This window comes from Syngnathus typhle, linkage group LG20, assembly GCF_033458585.1.
Source record: "Syngnathus typhle isolate RoL2023-S1 ecotype Sweden linkage group LG20, RoL_Styp_1.0, whole genome shotgun sequence".
In the NCBI taxonomy this organism is placed as follows: domain Eukaryota; kingdom Metazoa; phylum Chordata; class Actinopteri; order Syngnathiformes; family Syngnathidae; genus Syngnathus; species Syngnathus typhle.
Window position 1 is genome coordinate 6,208,009 of NC_083757.1, and position 24,084 is coordinate 6,232,092.

General features: G+C 44.9%; 2 protein-coding genes across 4 annotated transcripts in view; both read left to right on the plus strand.

The window, feature by feature from the left end:
• The first annotated feature begins 120 nt into the window (after positions 1-120).
• LOC133144870 (uncharacterized) lies at positions 121-19,239 on the plus strand. Its single transcript, XM_061267878.1, has 34 exons — positions 121-349; positions 1,976-2,044; positions 2,129-2,153; positions 2,230-2,247; positions 2,420-2,485; positions 9,067-9,203; positions 9,270-9,347; positions 9,425-9,482; positions 9,553-9,600; positions 9,663-9,728; positions 9,798-9,832; positions 9,923-9,991; positions 10,053-10,182; positions 10,255-10,397; positions 10,468-10,587; positions 10,658-10,715; positions 10,784-10,828; positions 10,896-10,952; positions 11,010-11,158; positions 11,227-11,328; positions 11,396-11,444; positions 11,544-11,624; positions 11,724-12,461; positions 12,519-12,640; positions 12,711-12,821; positions 12,879-12,936; positions 13,000-13,107; positions 13,176-13,778; positions 13,846-13,899; positions 13,969-14,099; positions 14,163-14,297; positions 16,884-16,941; positions 17,007-17,063; positions 17,130-19,239. The coding sequence occupies exons 1-34, from the start codon at positions 287-289 to the stop codon at positions 19,025-19,027; spliced, it is 5,739 nt and encodes a 1,912-aa protein (XP_061123862.1). The 5' UTR covers positions 121-286; the 3' UTR covers positions 19,028-19,239.
• A 3,274-nt stretch (positions 19,240-22,513) lies between these two features.
• The window catches only part of LOC133144896 (H-2 class I histocompatibility antigen, alpha chain-like), a 45,893-nt gene continuing 44,322 nt past the window's right edge, over positions 22,514-24,084 (plus strand). Inside the window, exon 1 of one of the 3 annotated variants that reach the window (XM_061267939.1) lies at positions 22,514-22,698. In XM_061267939.1, the coding sequence (XP_061123923.1) occupies positions 22,635-22,698 (64 nt within the window). In that variant the 5' untranslated portion in view covers positions 22,514-22,634. The remainder of the gene's footprint in view (positions 22,699-24,084) is intronic. The other 2 variants (XM_061267928.1, XM_061267934.1) reach the window with 2 other exon arrangements.

Here is a 24,084-nt window from a genome sequence, read left to right on the forward strand (position 1 = left end):
TGACAAAGATGAATTAACCTATAAAATGACCATATATTAACGCCCCACCCCTAAAACGTTTTGACCAATCAGTACCAAGCCCTAAGGTGGAGGAGGTGTTGCACAGCCCCCCACTATATAAATTAGACCCACACGTGTTTTTATTGAAAAGATGATACCTTGTAACAAAAGACAGACTGGTTACAGTTATATTTTTCAATTTCACAGCTCATTGGAACATCTTTGACTTCTTACTTTTACCTTCCACCGTTAATCGACTCACAACGCAAGTTCGAACTTTATTTAAATGGCTTCGTTTTTCAAAAGGTACTTTGAAGCGAGCAAATGGTGCGATGGTCTCGCATGCCAGGTAAGTGTTAGAATAATTACATGTATTTGATATTTACCTATGTATTTAATACAAAATACATTTTCTAAGGGGGTGGATGATTGGCAACTTATTTTTTGTGTTGTGTGTGACTTGTTTTAACAAAACTTTGGAGATTATGTACGTGTTCCTTTTTTGCTGTTTGATTTAAAATGCCCGTTTGCCATGTACGTGGAGACTTTGTCACTTTTCTCCTCTGCTCTACTCGTCCCTTTAAATATGCTAAAGTTTGTTACTTTGCGTTCTTTTGTGGCTCTGTAGCTTAAGGGTGCTTTGAGACTCGATTTAAAGTGTTTTATTCCATCCTAACTCAGGCCAGGCGTGTATAACGTACTTTAAACTTTGTATGACATTTACTAGTCTACTATGTCTCGTCACCGTGGGATAGAGGAAACCTAATTTCGGTTTCTTTGTTTGTCTTGACACGTGAAGAGATTGACAATAAAGCAGACTATGATCATTAAATGATGTTCACAGCCTTCATCTTTTGACGGAGCAGACTAGCAAGAACTTTTAGGAACTAACACACAAGAATTTAGGGACCAAGAATGTGCCATTGTGTTTGAAGGAATATATATATTGGTACAACTACAAGAATGTACGCTTTAGCCATACAACCATTTTGCGAGCTTTATTAACAAATAGATATTTAGTTAACATTGCAGAAAGTGTGCAAGGCCAGGGTAAGAGTTTGTGGTTAACCCATTCACAGTGAGGTGCAGGTGTCTGCAAAACAAAAGTCTGCAGAAGTTTTTGTTAGTGTTGTGCAACAGGAGGAGTCACAAGCCCAGAGAAAACAAGTTGCGGTTGGAAATTAAAGGAATATATATTGTTACAAGAATGTACGTTTTAGCCATATAACCGTTTAGCGAGCAGTTTCCAATATGGAAAGCAAGGCTTTGAGGCTTTTTTTTAGCTGATGATAGTGATCAGCCAGCAACCTAAGATAATGGAGGAGGCCCAACTGTATGTTTGATTGGTTATTTTTATGCAATTTGGCCAATTGTCAAGAGCCCAGATCTTGGGATGCTTTTGGTTTTCCCGTTAACAGAATCAGAACAACCACCTCCAATAAGGAATTGTATGTTGACACTTTTTTTGCTGTTCAATTTACAAGCCACCAGAAAGATCGTTGCTCAAGCACTTTCACCGAAACAGTTGGGGTACGGTTTCTGTATTGGTCCTCTTTGTCTGATTGACAGGTTATATAGCCATTTCGAATGGCGGAGTTTTGTTTTCGTGGGGACCGAGGAAACTTCCTAAGCGGCCTTTTCCACGCTATCTAACACAATAATGAGTGAATTTGGGATAACTTCATTTATTCATCCCGGGGGTGGGGAAATTCAGGCCCCAGCAGTATTCATACCACAGAGCGGATACATAAAACGGAAAAAAAAATAACAGCAGCCAACCAGCCCCCCTCAATACCAAAGAACACCCCAAAACGCACAAAACAGCCTCCACGGGGTCCACAAACAATCAAGTTCAACCTTGGCCAATGGATTGTGGTCACCAATCTGTGAAAACATAACAAAACAGGCGAACGTGTGAGCAGCGTCCTTATTTAAAATTACTTCAACCTTGACTTTTGTGTTTCTTTTGTTGTAGGTGTGCCTCAGAAAATACAAAATATTTGCCGAGTTCAAGCGTCACATATTCTCGAAAGAGCACCAGAAGGTTTGGCACCAACGTTAATGGCTTACTCTGCCTTCTGTTTAAAAGTTCCGACATTGAATGTTTTTTTTTTTTTTATCTTTCCAGAAAATGACCGAAGTGTTTGAGACAGGTAGTGTATTACTCCAGCCATCACTAATCGTGCTCAAACTACAACTCTTAACAAGTAACGTTTCTGAACTTCACAGAGGGCCACTCGCTTCACGGTAAGCCGTCTTCTATTACTCCTTGAATTCCTGAAACGGAGCCAATTGAGGAAGGAGCTGTTCTCTCTCTCTGCTTAATTTTTTAGAAACAATATCGCACCGGTGTGTGTTTGTCAAGTCTGAGACGAGAGACCTTGATTTTGAACTTATTCACTTGACATTTTCTCTCCAGGCAAGGTCCCGCTCATCATTATTATGGACCGAAGCTTCCATCAGACGAACCAACATCCCATTTTAGGTTTGGTGATAAGAGTGTAGCCTCTAATTTGTGTGGTTTATGATAGCGTAGCCTAGCTTGTATAAAGCAGCATGCGGCTAACACGCAGGTTAAGCTAGCTGGTAACCTTGACAATGTATTTTGATTTGATTTTGAAGAGCTGACCTTGACTCGTGTATCACCCGGGAGTAGAAATGTCTGCTATCTTGTGTAGGATGGGACAAGCTAGGTTATTTATTACAGGTTACATTCCAACATAAGCATAAAACTAATTTAGCTAGGTTATTTCAAGATTCAAGCGTTTTTTTTTTTTTTTTAATTCGCTATGTTTGAGCGTGCCAAATAAGGAATTTGACTTCGGTAAATCACAGCCTCTGTCCAACATTTAGGTGACTAACAGCACTCAGGACATGTGGAAAAATGGCAAATATTCTCAAACATCCTCTGATCTTAAACTCCCAAGAGGGCAAAGACAAACTCAAAACTCCAGCTTGGGGAAATGAGAAACCCTTAGAGGAGACCACAGATGGGAAAGGTCCCTTATCCAGGACGACCAGGCTGCAATGGATGCAGAGAGGACACAGTACAAACAGTCAGGGTCACGCCCACTTTCAAGATGGCTGCCGGTATAGTTTGCTCCTAGTCTTGCCTGCAATTTTAGAGTGATTTTAGTGTTTTCCTGAGCGCTTTCTGGCCATTTGTCAAATGCAAGTGTACCAACATTGTACAGGTTAGTCAGAAAACCAATTTTTGTTTGTTTGTTTTTTCTGTGGACTATTTTATGTTTCTTGGAGCATGTGCTCTGGTTTGCTAGCAGGCCTGCTAGCACTACCCAGCTTTGCTAGCCCCGCTATCTGTTAGCCGTGCTAGCCACCATCAACCTACACAGCAGCCCAACTGCCACCAGACTGCTGCAGCCTGCCACCCGGCCTCAGCAGCCCACCTACCATCCAGTTACTGCAGCCTACAGCAGTTACCATCAGACTAAAGGGGCCCAGCTACCTTTAGGCTACTGCAGCCAATAGCTACCTCCAGGCTACTGAGACCTGCAGTAGCTACCACCAGACTACAGACTGCAGAGGCCCAGCTACCTAGGGTACGGTAGACTACAGTAGTTACCTCCGGACTACAGATGCCCAGCTACCACCAGGCCGCTGTAGCTTACAGTAGCCACCCCCAGGCTGCATAAGCCACCAGGCTGCTGCAGCCTACAGTTGCCACCACTGGATTACAGAGGCACAGCTACCACCACGCTATTTTAGCCCAGCTGTGATTTTCGGCAAGCTTATCCAACTCAAGAGGCCCAACCTCCGGGCCTCCATCGAGGAGAGGCCTTGTGTGCATGCTAACACTAGCATGTCTGTCAGGACATCACCCCCGGACCACCTCACGCTGGCCGAGCTGTCCCATGGATTCCTCAATCTACAGAAGCAAGTTTCCCTCTTGACCTCCACCCTCCTCCAAGATCCAACCCAAGCTGACACCCTGCTCCTGGGGCGACAAGTCTACAATGCTGTTGCAGTGGAGGAGCCACTGCGGAGCCCTTGCTCCACAGCCCATCGCCACTCAGAGCTCTGGATGGAACCGCACATCAACCGCAAGAGGGGGGGATGGGACTCACGCATCAGGACCTCACCCTCAGGTGACATCCCCACACACCCAAACCGTTTCAGGCTCCTGGCTGAGAAGGAGGCTTGTCTCCACTCACCCACGGCCAAGAAGCCAAGAAGCTCCTTCTCCTCCACCCTCAAACCACCAATAGCCTTTCACTACACCCCCAATCCTAAGCGGTCCTCTCCCCCCACAAACTGGGAGAAGTTATCGGAACAGACTGGTCGCTGTGGGCTGTTTCAGGCACCTTCTCCCCCTTGCCATCCGCCTCTAACCCCCCTCGGCCCTCCTCGCCCCCCTACCCCCACACCACCATCTTCGCCCCGCCCTTCCACGCTCCCTGCCACTGCCCCCCTGGGAAGTACCGAGAGTACTCTCCCCTTCCTCTCATCAACCGCCATCACCCTTGCCAACCCCGTCCCCCCTACTGTAGCCTTCCCCAAAACCTGGCCCGCTGACGGCAGGACAACCAGCAGAGCATCCACCATCCACAACCCACCTCCTTCGCAGACACGGCGATGCCATAACCCCCGCCCCACCCTTTTCTACCCACCACCATTCCAGCCACACTCCTGGCCATTTCAACGCAGGCCAGCTCTCCTCCCTACCCCTTCCTACCCATTGTCCTCTCTGCCGCGTGCCCTAACAAGCCACTGGCCAGCTCACTGTAGACCAGCTCCCCTCCCTACCCACCATCTTCTCTGCCGCACGCCTCAACACGCCACAGGCCAGCTCACTGTCGACCAGCTCTCCTCCCAACCTCCCGCTACCCACCACCTTTCCTCCCACCCCCTCCCCGTCACCCTCTTTTCAAGCCCTCACTTCCCCGACCCCTCCCACCACACCACGCCCATAGCCACCAGCAATCTGACAGGACACGGACCGCAGCCCTGCCGGCACCAAACTGTCCACCCACCCATACGCGCGTCCCCTCTGTGCTGGTGGTTGGATCCTCAATGGTACGCCACGTTTCCCTCCCCAAAGCTGAGACCCACTCATTCTCTGGAGCCAAGGTCCTCGACATCAACACCCGCATCCCCCAACTGACAGCTCACCGTCCACAGATCTCCACTGTCATCATACACATCGGGACCAATGACATCAAACTCCACCAGTCAGAGACGCTCACACAACATTTTCGCACACTCATCTCCACCGTTTCTGCAACTGGTAAGGCCTTCATTATCTCCGGCCCCTTTCCATCCCCACGATTCACCGACACCCAGTTCAGTCGGATCCGAGATCTACACATCTGGCTCCAGGCCCATTGCACCGCCAACAAGATCCCCTATACCAATAACTTCATAACCTTCTGGAAACAGCACAATCTTTTTGCAAGGGACGGTTTACACCTCAACCAGGCGGGGGCACGGCTGCTCTCCCTCTCCATGGAGCTCACTCTGGAATCCCTGGACTGGCTCCATGAGTCGTGACGCGAGGATAGTCCGATCCATTCTCTCCTTCACAACAACAGTTCACCTCCCCTCAGACCTCGGACTAACCAAGATCCCCCAGCCTCCCCACACGCTAGTCCTCACACATGGCCCCTTTATTCCACCCCCCCAACCTTCACCAAAGGAAAATCCACACCACTATCACACACTACCTTCCCACTGCAAAAAATTCATGTCCACACTTCCTTTAGAGTATCCACCACCAGCTATCGATCTCAGGCACAATTAACCAATCATAATAACCTCATAAATATCCCACTAAACCCTAGCCCAAAACTACATGCCTCTGGAGTTCGCTCCCAGCCCAACACGCAATCTTATTCCAGTCAAATAGATGCCGGCACCCAATCTAGCACCCATAATAACGTACAAATGACAAAACGGAAAAATAAGTATCACATAAAACAAATTCAAACCATATCCCAATTAAGCAATATTAAAGGTTCTAAAATATGCCATCTCAATGCAAGAAGCATCACATCAAAGCTTGATGAAATAAAAATACTCACTGAACAAGGCAAACCACATCTTCTCATCATTACAGAATCGTGGCTTTCTCCTATCACACCAGACTCGTTTATCTCCATAGACAATTATCAACTACATAGAAGAGACCGGCCAAATAAACCTGGTGGTGGTATTCTATTACTAGTATACAAACTATATGCACACACAGTAACCCCAATCACAACAGAAACTGAAACAATGCAACTGGTCATCAGCTTTACCAACCAACATGCAATCACAGTTATTGCCAGTTACAGGCCGCCAAACTCAAACCCCACAGATTATATTAAAAATCTATCCAATACTATAAAAAATATAAAAACAAAGGAATATATCATAATTGGCGACTTGAACTTAGACTACAAAGACAAATCATCCAAACCTCTAAAAAGCATGGCAGAAAAATTAGGACTCCACCAACTGATAAAAGAACCAACTAGAATATGTCACACTCGCAGCTCTATTCTTGATCTCATCTTCACTAATCAACCCGCAAAATATAGCATATCAGGTGTCATCCACGTAGCTGTATCCGACCATTGTCTCATATACACAGTTAGGAAAAACCCGAAACCTCGGAAAAATCATCAACAGTGCACTATTTCAAATATACCAAGATCTAAGCTACCACAGTATGAAACCGAAATAAAGAATATTGATTGGAGCAATCAACTAGCACTCACCGACCCAGAACAAATCTTAGCAGATTTCCAGAATCTTATAGAAGCCATACGGAAAAAATACACTACTACCAGAAAACTCAGTCTACGACAGAATAAATTACCATGGATAAACTCAGATATTCTCAATCTAATCGCACAGAAAACCACTGCACTGAAATTGTATAGGTCAATAAAAACTATTGAAAATAAAACAGCTTTCACACATCTTAGAAATAAATGCACCTTAGAGATAAGTAAAGCTAAAACCACTTACTTCCAGAAGCAAATCACTCAGGCCGCCACGAACCCCAAAATCCTCTGGCAGACACTAGAATCCATCACTGGGCAAATTTATGAAAATACAAACAACAACATACAAATATCTTTACAAAATACACTCACTACTGATCAGGAACAGATTGCAAATGCATTTAATAATTACTTCATCACCTCTATTAAAGAACTAACAGAACACTTTGATCCTCCGTTTCCATCCACACCTATAACTCCCTCATCAGACAAGATAACCTTTTCTGAGATTACGCTCTCAGAGTTATCCAGTATTCTCAGCTCACTCAATAACTCAAAGGCCAAAGACATATATGAACTAAACACAGACTTCTACAAAACCCATGCCAGTAGCTTCCTACCCCTAATCCTCCATTTAATCAATCTCTGCATAAGACATTCCATATTTCCGACTGCGTGGAAAAAAGCAAAAATTACCCCCATATTTAAATCAGACGACCGAACGACCCTATCCAACTACCGTCCCATATCAATCCTCCCACCTATATCAAAACTTTTAGAAAAAACCCTGTCAAAACAACTTATAGAACATCTTGAAACAAACAACCTTCTCAACAACTCACAATTTGGCTTCCGATCAGCTCGTTCTACACTATCTGCACAGCTACTACTCACAGAATATATACGCACTTCTCTTAATAAAGGCCACATCACAGGAGCAGTCTTTGTCGATTTCCGTAAAGCCTTTGACACAGTTAATCACCAAATACTCCATAACAAACTAGCTTCCTTTCATCTCTCCCCCTCAGCGCTAACTATACTCTCATCATACCTCGCGGATAGAATCCAGGTTGTTAATATTGGTCAGGCCACATCTACTCCGTTACCATCTCCCACGGGTGTCCCCCAGGGCAGCATACTGGGCCCATTATTATTCATCATGTACATCAATGACATGCCTAACATATGCAAACAAACTCAAATCATATTATATGCTGACGACAGTTATTTTCATCTCAGATCCGAACATCGAAACCATAAACTCCAAACTTACTTCTGATCTCCAGCTCCTACATGACTGGCTAAAAGTAAACCATCTGACGATCAATATAAAAAAAACTGAAATAATGTATTTCCACTCCCCTAGGAAAAACATCTCCATAACTGTCCCCATTACTCTATCCGATCAAACTCTAGTAGTCACAAACACATATAAATATCTTGGAGTGCACTTAGACTCCCACCTCACCTACAAAAAACATGTTAACACTCTCACTAATAAGCTCAAACAGAAAATGTATGTCTATAACAAGATCAGGCCATATCTCACCCATAATGTCTCAAATATTTATCTACATTCTATCATACTGTCTAACCTATCATACTGTCTTCCCATTTGGTCTCTAACCACAAAAGAAACTCTGGATCCTATAGCCAGACTATACAATAGGGCATACAAAATACATGGCAGACTATCAATCTGGACCCATCACTGCAAGTCACTTGCACGCTCCAATGCACTAACCTTTCAGAATTACACAAATCTCATGGCAATAAAACTCTTCCATCAACTACATATAAATTCTTTCCCACCTATAGTTAATTCACTCATCCCAGGCCGTAATGAAAGACAGGCCCGCATCACCCGCTCAGTTACACAGGACCTCATCCGAATCCCAGCATACCAAAACAATTTTGGTCATAACTCATTTATCCGCACATCTATTTTAATCTGGAATAAGATACCCCTTCAAATCAGCCACCTCTATTATGCAATTTAAACGGCTATACACATATTTCTTAATAACAAATCAAACTTGCACCCATTAACAATAAGATATATATATATATATATTGGATATATTGTATTGAAATGTATGTAATGTTATAGGAACCTGCTGTAAAACAGTTCTTGAACTGAGTCAGGCCAGTCCATGAAACTTTGATGTTACATGTCGACCTTTCCTTTAAATAAACAAGAAACAAGTGTAGAGAAATAAAAAAAAATAAAGTTTTTATTACAGGTTACATTCCGACATAGTCATACGATTCAGATAGTTTGGAAAACCCGAACAGCTTGTGTTGCGGTGTGATGGCTAAACTGGAGCACTTCTCCTAGGACTGCAACTGCTGACAGTTTGTTTTAGTCGGGGAATGGACAACGTTTTGTACTTGTGCCACGTCTGCGAGGAGCTTGTGACGGGTCAGGATATCTTGGAGCACATCACCTCCAGCTTCCACAAATGCAACTACTATGTGAGTGGAGCTTACTTTTCAAAACTTTTTTTGCCGCCTCTCCCTCCACGCCTTGCGTCTCTTTAGAGCTTTAGAGATTCCATCGATACGGAGAGGAGGAAAAATTTAAAGCAGGCCAATGTGGACAAGGTCGGACCGCTTAAGGTTTGTTGAATGGCTCGATTCAGTCTGGGCGGGTTTGCGTACAGTGCTCTTAAATTCTTTTTCTTCATTTCTTTTAGATCCTAAATTTGCCTTATTGGCTGACTGCCACATACGCGTCATCGACCTACTTCCAAGGTACGCAGCCCGCCTCTCGCCGAGTGAATCGTTCGGTCCTGTTCTTAGGGGATTTGGTTCTTCTCCCCAGTGATGACCTGGCTCGGCATGTTTGTCCAGCTTCCCACGCTGCTCGAAGGTAGATCTGTCCGTCTCGGGTATTCGGAGTGAGCCAGAGCCTCAAGTGTCTTGTTTTGACAGATGTGAAGCCCATGCTTGAGACGGAGAAAGAGTACCAAAAGGTCCACAACAAATGTCCACTTCCGGGTGAGTCATTGTAATTTTGTTTTGTACAATTAAATATGTGGGCTTAAATGTATTTATTTCCTCTGGTAGATTCTGCTGAGAAGTCGTACAAAATACGTTGTCAGGTATAAAAGATACACAGTACTCACTTTGCTGAGTCCGCTATTTTGGGACACCTGTAAGCAAGCTTGGAATAAATGAAAATAAATTTGCAGAACTGTAACATCCAGTGCTACAAGTCCAAGGAATATTTGCAACACGTGCAAAGCGAGGCGCACAAAAAGGTGAGCGTCGGCACTTGGTTTTCGGATCGCTGTGTGCTTGCCTCAAAGATTTTGATTGCAGACAATGAAGAGCATCGCCGGTCACAGTAACATGAATTCGTCAGCCGACATGCAAGAAACCAAAGATGGCGTTCCTTGTCCGCCAAGTCTGCAAAATATCTTAAACCAACTTGGACAGCACAAGCAACGAGGTGATGTTCGTCCCGGCGTCCATTTTGCGGCTGCCTGTGATAACGGTGACGAGTGTGTGTTTTGTCCAATAGGTGTGTCCATGATGGTGTTCTGCCACAGCTCGGCGGCGCCGGCGTCTAAAGCCGTTTGCGTGTGTTTCGCATGCCAGGACGTCGTCCCTCAGTCAACGCTGGCCAAACATTTGAACTCGCACAAGCATTTCCTGAAAACACTGGTCAGCTCTCGCACGTCAGTCACACTGAATACGGGCTTAATGATGGCCTTTTTCTTTTTTTATTTTCTAGTTGCATCTGAATCCGTGGCGACTGCCGTTTGGTTGGCGGGAAGTTCTGGGACGCCGGTTCTTGCAGTCCGAGGTGGAGGCAGAAGAGAAGGAAAGAGGGTGGAGTTGGGTGGTTGTGAAGGTGAAAAAGGACTTGAAAATGAAAATCTCAAATGAGATTTTAGTTAACACCTCCAAAATCCGTCTCCCAGGTGATGGATTTACCCTCCTCGATGTTAAAAACGATCAACTCACCAAGTTACCAGAACGGTCGGTATCCAAAGCGGACAGAATGACAGTTGCTTGACATTTGACTTTTCTCATTTGTGTGTCCGCAGTGATGGACAAACTGTCGAGCCACGCCGTTGTGATGAAACGCAACGGTAAACGCTCGCCGCAGATTTACACACTTTGAGCTCACAAAGCTGAGCGAGTCTGAATTGTTTTCAGTGCCGGTGTGCCAGACGTTCAGCCGCCTCCACGAACACAAAACGTTCCCACTTTTGGGTGAGTCGCTCAGGAGCTGTCCCCATGCTGGTGCTGACCGTGTAAACCCCATTGCAGGCTGCAATTTTCTGGTGTCCTACGAGGTCCACGATGCAGCCCGTCACGCCACGTACAACTCTGTGCTGTGTCTGCTGTGCGGGAGGCGGCTCACGGACCAGGAGGGCTACGCGCACGTTTTCAGCTGGGAACACGTCTTCATGTTTCTCGTGAGTCCTTCCGCTCGGCCCAAATGTTAAAAGAGCCGCAAATGTTGACACCGGTGACGTTCAAAAAGGACCGATTCCATCCCGACTCGGTGAGAATCGGTTGTGGTGTCAAGGTTTTACTGGAGCAGGCGGCCCAGGCTGCACGCCTTCGCAACGTGTCTTTTATACAGGCAAGTAACAAAGCGCAGTTAGGAACCCGAATGACGTGAGCACAACTAAATCTTGTCTTCCACGCAGACAATAACGTTGGATAAGCCCATCGAGGAACCGTGCGATTACAACAAAGGTGAATGTCTTGGTGTTAGTTCTGTGTTTTGGCGACCAAATATTTATTTAAAAATATATGAAACCCAGACAATGTTCATCCTCCATTTTTGCTTGTCAGTGAAATTGATCCTAAGTGCAGCAAAGCGAAAGAGGAGCAATAGTCCACTCATGCCCCTCGTCCTGTCTCGAGCAGTGTTGGGTAAGACAAACAAAAAAAACATGCTGGCTTTTGTGTCAGCCCAGAGGTTCCCTTTGTTTCTTGTCAGAACTAAAAAGAATTTCAACTTTTATCTTCAAGTTCCCAAAGAAACTGTGACATCCTCAACAGCCTCGAACAGCAAGGAACCTGCACACTCTTCAAAAAATACCAATGAAAGTCCCAAAGACAGTAATCAGACATCCAGCCTCCAAAAGAGTGAGACGAGGCAACAAAAGAGTGGGCGAGGAACTGCAGAAGGTGAGGAAAAAAGGCCCGGTGAGGCTCTGGATGACAAGCCGGAGTGCAAAAGACAACGAAGGAGTGCTAGAGAAATCCCGCCGCATGAAGAAAAGCCAAGCAAGTCCACCTTGCATGGACTTGCCCCGCTGTCAACTTCCAAGTCCACGACAGACAGCCATGGCGCCACCGGGACCAAAACCATTCATGCTCCGACTGGCACCAAGCCCACGCTATCGAATAGCATTAACGGAACTGCCCCGGTCGCTCCCTGTGCGGCTACCTCCAAGTGTGTGGTGACCCAATCCAGCCCCAAACCATCGCTCGTCGTGTCCCCCTCGTTGCATGAAGTACCCAAAGCGGAACCTAAAAGCGACGCTTCACCAAGCGCTAGCAGCACAGCCCAGAAAAACCCGGCGGCGGAGGCGGGAGTTGGATCTCAAAAACCCGAAGTGCCGAGTTCCAAGAAGGTGAACATCAAGGGGGTCGTCAACAGCGACACAGAAGCTTGGGTCTGTAAGACACGCTTGTTCGCCCGACGCCGGACCGCCACAGCCCAGCCATCGCACAGCAAAGCCAAGCAGACTCTTTCTAAAGTTGGTACGTAGCCGTCTTGAAGGGTCCTAGCTCTAGAATGACCTTTGAATATCTTTTCAGGCCTGGGCTTCATTGTTGCGGTCAACAGCGACGGGAGGAAGCAATCCTACTGCACGCTATGCCATATCCGATTGGACCGCTCCAGTCACCCCACGGAAAATATTCACTTCCACAACTACATCGTACGTGCCGACATAAGCGTCCGTCCGCTACTTGAGATGTTGATGTGATTGCTGTTGTGTCCTACACAAGAAACGGAGGTTCCCGGAGGTGGATGACAGGCACTTGGTGGGCATCAACTTAGAAAAGTTGGCCTTCAGCTTCACTGAGGTGGAGAAGTCTTTGGGACTTCGCAACATCCAGGTGAGTTAGAGTCTGGAAAAAAAGACTGTTTTTCTGATGAATTGACTCTTTGCCCAGACAATCGAAGTGAGCGAGGAAGAGTACAACGAGCTGTCGAGTCTTTCAGAGGCTCAAGGTAAAAATATGAGGACGATGACTGTTCGGATGGTGCCTCGAATAAGCATGTCTTCGTTATTAGCGCTGCAGAGATTGGAGAATCAATTCCGGGTCGGATCCAAGTCTTTGATACTTGTGGGACAAGACAGTTCCCTCACCTCCACGCAAGGAAGTTCCACCCTGGAAGAAGGTAAAGGAATGCACAAAGCAGTGTCCTGTGTGTTGATAATAGACGGCCACTTTGATTTCATCTTTCAGCCTCTGACACAGAGGTCCACGTTAGCACTGCCGATGATGAGCTGAAGCCCGTTCTTGAGAAAATCCATGGACTCAAATGCAAAGAGCTTTCTGAGACACACTGCCTTGATTATATTGATTTAACCTTAGATGAAGAAAACCTGGAAGGCTTTGAGCCCTCAACTTCAGTGCCTTTAAGACAACAACTGCAGACTGATGAGCTCCCCATAAACGATGCTGAGAAGAATGTGGACGGTTCTGATGAGCCCTCGCCATCAGTGTCACTGGTCCCAGACTCCAAGATTGAGCCAATTTTAAACGCCGAAGAGAACCTGCCTTACTTGAGTGAGCCCTCACCACCGCTCGTGTCGGGACTCCAGCCTGGTGATCCAAACTTGAAAGGTGTGGAGACGAACCCAGGAGGCTCCGACACGCTTTCACCTCCAGAGCCGTCAGGATCAGACCCGCACGTCAGCGGTCCGGGTCCAACTCTGCAAGGACCCAATAGGTCCTCCAGGTTGTCGCTTGTGGGACAAGACCGGGCAAAGAGTCCGGTTGGGAAGTACAAGGGAGAAAAATGGCGGAGTCCGAATCAAAGTGTTTCGCAAGCGGTTCTCCTCGCAGGTAGGTTGGCTTTCACCCCAAAAGGTCGCTGTGGCGACGTAACTCACTTGTGCGTCTTTTGATACAGGAACTGCGAGCAACTTGACCATGTTCTTGTGGGTGAGGGGACTGTCAGTCATCGGTAGGTAAACAAGCCCCACACCCCTTTCCAAGAAATATGACCATTGATGCTAAGCAATTGCGCAATCAGGTCTGGCATCGGTGTACGAGTGTCGTGGGACGTCTTCATCCTTCTACTTGTGCACGAGCTGCCGCCAGAAGTTCACCGTCAGCGGTATCTGCCAGCACATGGTCAGCGTGGAGCACCAGTCGACGTACATGGTGAGTGGAGCGTCGTCGCTCACAACTCGCCGTGACGGAACTTTAAAAGCCTTTACCTTGCAGAAGAAAGAATTTCCTCACTTTTTGGAGACGTTTTGGTACGAGGCGGACCTCGTAGAAGAAATGAAACTGGATATTTTCAATGATATTGCTGTTAAAGTCGCTGCTGAGGAGCGGGACAAAAAGATGGATGCAAAGGTAACTGTTAGGGTTTACAGATTGTTTTGATCGTATGATTATGTTGGAATGTAGACTAGAATTATTAACTTTGTTTAAATCTTTTACCTTTCCTTGACTCTGAAAAGTTTAAGTTGTTGAAACTTTCCAAATGGTGTGAAAACATTCTTGCTTAGTGTCAAATGCGCACTTTTTATCAAAGTGCCACCGGGGCCCCGATAACGGGTTCGATGAGGCGGGGTGAAGGGACTCTCCCGTATCTAACCACCCAAGTTAAATGAATTCTACCAGAATCTAATTTCTTTGTCGCTGAGCCCTCAAGTCAACCGACGCGTGAGCAGAGTAACTCAATTTGAGGGGAGTTGTTAGGTTTTTACAGACAGTGTGAATAAATGTTAAGAGAAATGCACCAACGGACAAACCAAAAGTGAGGCAGAATATTGAGTCGTAACTTGCGCAAGGAGTGCAGTACAGACAGCTTACAATGCCCAGCTACACTAAAGTCTGCCTGCACTCTTGCTCTTTTTATTTGGGGAGACCCTGTCTACAAACATAGCAGAAACCGTTAGGGGAAAGGGGAAGCGCAAGGGTTTCTGCTTAGGTAAGAAACAAAAACGGCAGACGGTGCACTTGCGATATTGCGAAATAGAAAGGAGCAAACAGAGTTCAGTAAGTTCAATGTGTTCAAGCGACCATATGAGCAGGAACCAGGGGCGCGCTTAGCGCCAGATCTTGAGGGTGTGAAGTGTGGAGTCAGCCACTTGACGAAGATTGACGCATTGCCGTTGCTGACACATTGCCGTTGCAGGGCGTTGTTTTCTCTGCAGCTGCATCTCGTTGACCAAGATAGGACCTCACACTTCTGCTAATGTGGTTTTCTGTGGTGAACATGAGAACAGCAAAGCAGAGCAACGAACGCACGTACGCAATAATCTATTGGTAGATTATTTACTGTAATATGATAATATAGAAACAAAAAGAGAACGCATGATAACATATATATACAATTTTCCAACAGGAGTCGTCGAAATGACCGCGCCATAATGATGGTTCCCTTCGGTTGTTTGATACTTGTTATGTTACGGATATTTTTAGATGTCTTTAAGACCTCAGGGATTCATTGGTCTAGCGCATCCTTGCACTAGTTTTGCCGAAGTAACTATTCATATGGGTCTGCTCTACTTTGTTGCTGAAGTAGCGAGCCTACTTATCTTTATTCGAATAATTGAATTAGTGGAAGTATGACAATAATTGTATTTGAGAAGGAATTTAATGCATTAAATCATCAATTCTAGCACGGTGTATATATGAACACTTAACTGTTGGAATGCTTCAACCAACTCGATTGTTTAAAAGGAATAATATTTCTCTTAAAACAAATCAAAATGATTTACACAAATTATAATTATCCTGCAAATAATTTTGAAGGCAATTTCATCCCTCAAAATGGTCTAATTTAAACGTCCATCCATCTTCTGAATCGCTTAGTCCCCACGGGGGTCGCGGCAGTGCTGGGACACCCTGAACCATTTGCCAGCCGATCGCAGGGCACACGGAGACAAACAACCACTCGCACACTCACTCGCACCTAGGGACAATTTGGAGTCTTCAATCGGCCTACCAAGCATGTTTTCGGGATGTGGGTGGAAACCAGAGGGCCAGGAGAAAACTCACTCGGGCCCGGGGAGAACATGCAAACTCCACACAGGGAGGGCTGGAGGTTGAATCAAACCCGCACCCTCCTAGCTGTTAGGCGGACGTGCTACCCAGTGCCCCACCGAGCCGCCTAATTTAAACATCTTCGTTATTTTTACTTATTACGGTACGATTGCATACCATAATCACCTGTCAATTAATCAAATTGTCAAACTAACCACAAACAATCTAATATTGCTTTAAGCTGTAACAGCGGATATTTTAGCCAAGCAAAGAAATTAAGATCAAAAAATAAAAAACACATTTGTGCTTCCGTGCGTGACCCAAAACCGACCCAGTGTTCTGTTTGTTTCTATTTTTGCTAGTTCAGCTTGTCTTGCCCATCTTTGGTCTCATGTAACGGTTTGGCACTATCTCTTGGAAAAGTTTGGAATTTCAGCAATGCCAATCCTATTCAATAATTCTCAATTCAAATTTTGCACCATCTGCTGCTGAGATTTGGAATTTCAGCCATGCCAATTTATTTAATAATTCTCCATTCAAAGTTTGCGCCATCTGCTGCTAAAATTTGTCATTTCAGCCATGCCAATTTATTTAATAAATCTCAATCTAAATATTGCACCATCTGCTGCTAAAATTTGGAATTTCAGCCATGCCAATTTATTCCTGGGGAACAATCCATACTCACTTTTTGCACCATCTGTTCTCCCCATACCCCCGTGTTACATGACATTAGTCATCTAAAATGCTCCACTAGTTTCTGTTTCCACCACCTTGTAAACCAATGAACTGGGACCCTCCTCACTGATTAACCAGTTGCTGAGGTTACCACCAAACATGCCCAATGTCACCCCCAAACAACAAAATAACAATATAAGTTCGAGTGAGCACAACTCTGATAAGGTCAAAAATGCCTTCTTGTGCTAAAAGCATTTATTATTTTTTTTTAAGGTTGTACTACTACTTGATGAAATGTACGAGCACGTTTGGAACGCTCCAGCTGAAGAAGGTATTGTTGACTGTCCCCAACCGTGTGACCTTGTGCTGTTTTTAAACCGTGCATGTCCTTCAAAGCGCTCACCATGCTGCAGAGTGCCATGTCCCAGTCCGACAGCTCCTCACAGCAAATTGGTAGGTCGACACTTTTAAATGATCAATAATCGAGTGTCCTCTTCATCTTGAACATTTCTATCATAGAAGCAAGCCAGGCATCTGAGAAACACAGTGCACACGACATGGAGTTGTGTGGGGACCAAAATGATGTTTTGCTTTCGTCCGCAACTAGCGCAGTCGTCAGTCCGCAAGAGAGCGGCAGAAGTTTTCAGAGTCCGACCCAAGCGCCGATTTCGAGTTGGGTCTCCAGTACGCGACCTTTCATCAAAGTGGAAGGGGAGGCGGTGCACTCGCAATGCAGACCTGAGAACAAATCGGATTTGCTTAACCAAACTCCACCTCTTATTCAAGTGAAGAAAGAACTAATACCAGTAGAGTCCAAAGTCCCTGTAGCGCTCGCTAAGAAGCAGCCTAGTTTGCAAGTGGAACCTGAGCTGAGGTCTCCAGCATCAGGATCTGGAACAACCCCTGGTCCAACTTCTGTGGAGACATCCACTTTTCAAGTGAATGTTGATTTGAACCCCTCAAAGTCCAAACCACTGAGAACTGGTGGATCCATTTCTAAGGTGCAGGCTGAACTCTTGCCGCAAGAGTCACAATCTCTCAAAACCTCTGAAGAGACAGTATGTCCTGCATCTGCCAAACTTGTCTCTGAAGTAAGGCCGGAATTTCAAGTGAAGCAAGAACTAATGCCACAAGAGTTAACTGCTGGTCCAAGTTATGGAGTGAGCGCCGAACCGGCGATGGCAGAACGTGGTGCTCCTACCTTGCAACCGCCTTGGATTGGTCAGGTGAAAGAAAAAAACGTCCCCTTGGATAGTGTAACTTCTGTAACTACCAGGCTAAGATCAGAAACCGAGCCTAATTGCCAACTCAAAACTTTGCTCTTGGAGGACCTATCTACTCCAAGCAGCTCTGGAGCTGAACCAAGTTCTCAAGCGAAAGATGACCTGACACGTTCGCAGGGGAAACTCCACGCCACAGAGATGCCATCTCATTTTTGGGTAAAAGAGCAAGCTCGCGCTAAAGGCGGCGCTTCTCTAGCCGCGACATCGACAATTCGTCAAGATAAATCCCTTCCCACTAGGAAAAGAGAATCACTTGAATCTCTGGACCAACTCATCTGGATTTGCAGCAATAAGACCCCACTGCCTGAGCCTATGCTTGTCAAAAACGGACTCAAGTCATCACAAGCCAAGGTGGCAAAGATCGCTGTGGTTGAGCCTTCAGGGGACCCGGCACATGGTGACCCGGAAAAGTCTAAGGCAGCAGACAACCGCAGCAACCCGGCGGCAATGGTGATGAGCAAAGGCAGCCAGGATGTAAAAAGCGGCACCATCAATCCATGGACGCAACAAGTGACACTGGATGCGTTACCCCATAAGTCGGTCAATTGCATGGAAAAGTCCACCAACACTGTTGTCCCCTGTGACCTGAATTGGCCTGGTGAAGTCATCGTCAAGCCGGATACTAGTTGCGTAGATGCCGGTCCAGATAACGTTGTCCCTCAAGGCTTTGGGAATCCTGCTGAAAAGCAAATCCCAGTGAGCAGTGGCATGATTGCCGCAGACCACCAGGCGTCTTTCGCCGGTCCAACGGCAAAACAACCGCAGCCATTAAATCCCGGTTCTTGCCAAATACCTCCGGTCTTAAACGTGCAGCCGGGGTACGATCACAGGCCAGCTATGAATGTAGCTGCAGAGAGTAGTTGCAACAATGTCGGCCAGACGTACCCGGTGCAGTTTTACATCCAGCAGGCACCGAACCGAGGTGCTGTGGGGGTGAGTGAGCAAACGGCGGCTTGGCAGAGGCATCCAATGCAGCCGCAGTTGCTGCAGCAGCTGCCGTACCAGAGGCTGCCGTGGCTTCCGGCAAATGTGACCAATAGCGCCCCCCACCTTTGGACCCACCATTATGGCTCCTACTTCGCCACCCCCATCACACTCTGGGACGTGATGTCTCAACCCAGTCCACCGAAATGACGAAAATGGAATGTGCATAAACAAATTGAAGTGATGCACCCAAGTTTTATTTTGTAAATATTTCTATTTTGCTTTCCTCCACTGTCTTTTGTACTTTCGTATTCAATGATGCCGTGTTGGAATTCCTGTCCAGTTGAATTTGATCTGTAAAGTGACTGTCAGCAATTGGAGCATATAAGAAGTTAAATTAAATCCACTGTTAACCAGTTCAACCTTGTCAGCATGCTTTGTTTTCAAGTGTAAAAGATTGTAGACGTTTTTTTTTTTTTTTTTTTTTGGACAACTGATGGGTAATTAACATGCTTTAGCTTCACATACCACGCTTGATATGACAATGGCATCCAACTGAATGAAATATTCGGAAGCGATAGATTTAAAAGTTTAATGCCGCTCAACTGTTTTTCCATTTGATCGGGGGCTGGACTTTGGACATGAGTAAATTATGTGGTAGTAGCGTGTCAAAAAAGTGCGGGGAACAAAATGGGATCGTGATACAAAGCCCCGCTCATCTAGCATCGCCCCCCCATGCCAGGTTTGGGTAATGTGAGCAACGTGAAAGAAAGATTTGAATGGTAAATCTGATCATTTATTACTTTTCTTCATCTTTCACGGTGCAACACACTACTTCAGTGGTTCTTAACCGGGGGTGCGAGGACACCCTGGGAGAAATTTACAATTTTTGGGGGATAATGGTCGGGTAACTGAAAAAAGTGAAAAATTCTGGAAATCAAGAAGTCATTATGTTAATAGGCATTAGGGATAATGTTAATTGAGCCTTATAGCTGTAAAGTAAATCTATTTAATATATAGTATAAAATAATTTTTATTATTTGTATTTGATGTAGATTAGATTTATTTTTGTAAGTAATAAAGTTAAGTACTGTTAAAATTCAACAGTTTCTCCACGGACCGGGACAAGAACTGGCTGGATATTTTGACGATCCTGAATTTGTTCAAACGCTTGCCTAATTGGCTGATGTGTTCACAGCACTCAATGAGCTCAATGGCTACTACAAAGAAGAGGGATGAACATTTTGTTGGCTACATTCAAAGACAAAATTGTTTTGTGGATTAACCCTAACAAGGCGTGTAAAGAAAGGGAACTTGACAAATTTTCCTTCCCTTGAAGAAAGTCACAGAAGATGCTTCCCTACATCCAGATTTTGTTTCAAAAATTGGAACAACTGCAGATACTGTGCACCTCATTTGATGACTACTTCTCGTGCGAAGTGTTACAACCCTGTGACGACTGGATCCGGCACCCTTTTAAGCAGAATATGGAAGATGGTGATGACAGCAACCTCAAGGAAGATCTCATCGAACTGAGAAACAATCGTGGAATCTAAATGGAGTTTGCCGATTATCACTTGGAGCACTTCTGAGTTTCTCAGTTGGAAATGTATCCTGCACTGGCAACCAAGGCTCTCACTGTGCTCGTTCCTTTCGCGACTACTTACCTCTGCGAGACTGGATTGTCCTGTCTGCTTCACATCAAAACCAAGAGCAGAAATAGGCTGGATCGTCAACGCGTCATGCGAGCGGCACTAAGCACCAAGACGCCAACATTTGATGCCATCATAAATGGAAAGCAACAGCAACAAAGTCACTGAGTTTGGCGCACACCCATAATAATTCACAACACACCATGCATAGTACAAGCACAATATTTTTTTGTTTTGTTTTTTCCTAGTATGAAAGTAATCTTGATTTTTGTAATCCTGCAATGCATTATTTTGTTGTCAGTTATGTAAATAAAGAATGAAATAAATGATGGTTTTGTTACTTACACAATCTATCAATATTGCTTTTCATCAATTCTGGAAGGGGGTGCGAGAACTGGTTAGTGAAGTGGATGGAGTGCGAACAAGGAAAAAGGGTGTTAGAATAATTAGTTTTGCTGAAGCGCTGGTCGGCCTGAAACCGAAGGTCACATATCTTCGCTCAAGTCAACATATGTACCGGCTAGCCTTGGGGAGTCCTTATACTCCCTTCCTTGTCTTATCTGTGAGAGGCCCTCACTATAGGAACAGAACATCTTTGTTAGTTCAAGAGAAGTCCTTTCTCTGTTAATTGCTTTTGCCCGAGACAGTTTTTAGTTATCCCATATTTACTCAATGTTTGTTTAAGTAGACTTCATGCAAGTTATCTCACATCTACTTAACGTTTGTTGGAGTGTATGCACGAGAGGTATCTGATTATTTACTCATTATTATTATTATTGTATGAAATGTAGCAAGAAAGTCTAGAGCATTGTTTTACAGAGACACGGCATCCAGGTTTGGACATTGCAGCCGGGAACGAGGTTGCCAACCATCTAAGAACAGACTCTGCATTCCTGGGGTCACGGATCGGCCAAGGCCATGCGGCCTCGCACCACACAACATTATTAGCTAGCTGAACAGCGTTGCTTCATTGTTCAGCAATAAAAAAAATGCAGATAAACCAGTGCGACAAGAAGCTCATTTGTTACAACCTCAAACGCAGACAAGTAAGCATCAGGTGTTCACACACACACACACACACACACACACACACACACACACACACACACACACACACACACACACACACACACACACACTCACTAGATACTTTCAGTATCAATTTAGTAAAATATGAAAGACTCATAGGTGGCTCGGTGGCGCACTGGCTAGCACGTCCGGCTCACAGCTAGGTGGGTGCGGGTTCGATTCCACCTCCGGCCCTCCCTGTGTGGAGTTTGCATGTTCTCCGCGTGGGTTTTCTCCGGGCCCTCCAGTTTCCTCCCACATCCCCAAAAACATGCTTGGTGGGCTGATTGAGCGCTCCAAATTGACCCTAGGTGTGAGTGCGTGTGCGGATGGTTGTTCGTCTCTGTGTGCCCTGCCATTGGCTGGCGACCGGTTCAGGGTGTCCCCCGCCTACTGCCCGATGACAGCTGGGATAGGCTCCAGCAAGCCCGCGACCCCCGTGGGGGGGGATACAGCGGTACAGAAAATGGATGGATGGATGAAAGACTCATTTGAAACTAAGCGTCTGGCCAGTGGTGGTAAAATAAAGTCATTAGCTGTTTGGGGAATGGCATACATTGTTAGGTTTTGGTGAAGCCCTCCGAACATCAAGTCAAAGTCAAAGTCTGCTTTATTGTCAATCCCTTCATATGTCAAGACACACAAAGGAACCGAAATTCTGTTTCCTCTATCCCACGGTGACGAGACATACAAGTAGACGACACAAAATAAAAACAAGGCACAAACAATAAATAATAAACTAATAACACAATAAATCATAGGAGAATAGGGGATAAGTGATTTCAAATAAAGTCCTTCACCAAATCAAGCACAACACGAGGTGGGCGTCAGTGCTATAGTAATAAGCAGGTCTCCAAAGACAACACTAAAAGCGCTTCAAACAAACTGAATAGTTCACCCAGCACTCGGCTTTTCCACATCCAATATGGCAGCGAAACTAATTACCAGTAGAACCAGTTTCATCACACAATAGATTCAGAATCAGTGGAAAGTCACCAACGCGTGTCTGCAGTTTTCTGTCATAATGCGTCGGCCAGTTGGAATAGTCACAAGTTTAAGCAAATACTTCGCTTGACTAAAATGGCACAAACAACTTGATGCATAGAATGAATTTACTTGGATTCTTTGTTGCGGCCGTGCAAATACACAGCGTGACGCTTGGTAAGTTCTACTTTGCTTACAACTCGTTTTATTATCCTAAAGCAGGGGTCACCAACCTTTCTTAAACCGAGAACTACCAGTTCAGGATTGTGGTCAAAAACCAAGGTTTGACTGTATTTGTGCTATTCTTGTTAAAATCACACTTACATGAGAACTGGAAATGACAATAATAACACATAGTGAGAGCCAAATTGAGCAAATTTGCTATTTCAGAAGTGTGCGTCAAACTGGTAGCCCTTTGCCTTAATCAGTACCCAGAAAGTAGCTCTCGGTATAAGAAAGGTTGGTGACCCCTGACATAGAACACTCTTTTCTCATAGTGAGGCGGAAACACAATGCTATTATAAGAACTGTTGGAATATTTAGTTAATAAAAACAATACAAATCAAAGTGATGTACACCTGCATAAATATCCAATCGATTAAATATGGAAAAGCTTTTGGGGACAAAAGTTTTGTACTTGAAAAAAACAAAACTCGTACTTGAAAAAAACAAAAACTTCTGAAAATAAACGCGTTGAGCTCAAAACTTGGAAAATATTTTGAGGCCAAAAGTTTTGTACTTGCAAAGACAAAACTCGCACTTGAAAAAACAAAACAAACTTGAATCTGAAAATAAACGCGCTGAGCTTAAAACTTGAAAAATAAAACAATACATTTGTCATGAAGTGATTGGAGCTGGGCGACCAAATGCAGCTTGGACCAGGGTTTATTGAAGAACTCAAAAGATAGACTCGAGCGGTGGTTCTTAACCCAATTCCTTGTTCGCACCCCATTCAATTCACCAACCAGTTCTCGCACCCCCTTCCAAAATTGATGAAAGTGGTATTACTACTAAATATACAGCACGAGGCAGTACACATTCATACCTTCTTAGGTCTACCTCGGCTGATGACTAAAGAGAAACTAACAGTGTGAAGCCGAAGCAGGCTGATGCGATGAGTGACACTTCTTACACACGTTGTGATCAATGTTTCCTGAGTAACTGTGTTCTGAAGCATACCTGTCAAAATCATGTTAGCTTCCCAAGTTTTTATTGTGTATTGTTATTCGTTTAACAGTACTTAACTTTATTACTTACAAAATAAATGAACACTACATAAAATACAAATAATAAATAAATAAAAAGTATTATATAGTATATATATTAAATAATGATTATAATAATAATCAGTTTACTTTACAGCTATAAGGCTTAATCAGCATTATCCCTAATGCCAATTAACACAATGACTTCTTGATTTCCAGAATTTTTCACTTTTTTTGGTTACCCGACCATTATCACCGAAAATTTGTAAATTTCACCCAGGGTATCCTCGCACCCCCTAGGAAGCACCCCCGGTTAAGAACCACTGGACTAGAGGCTCGACTAGGGACTAGAACCGAA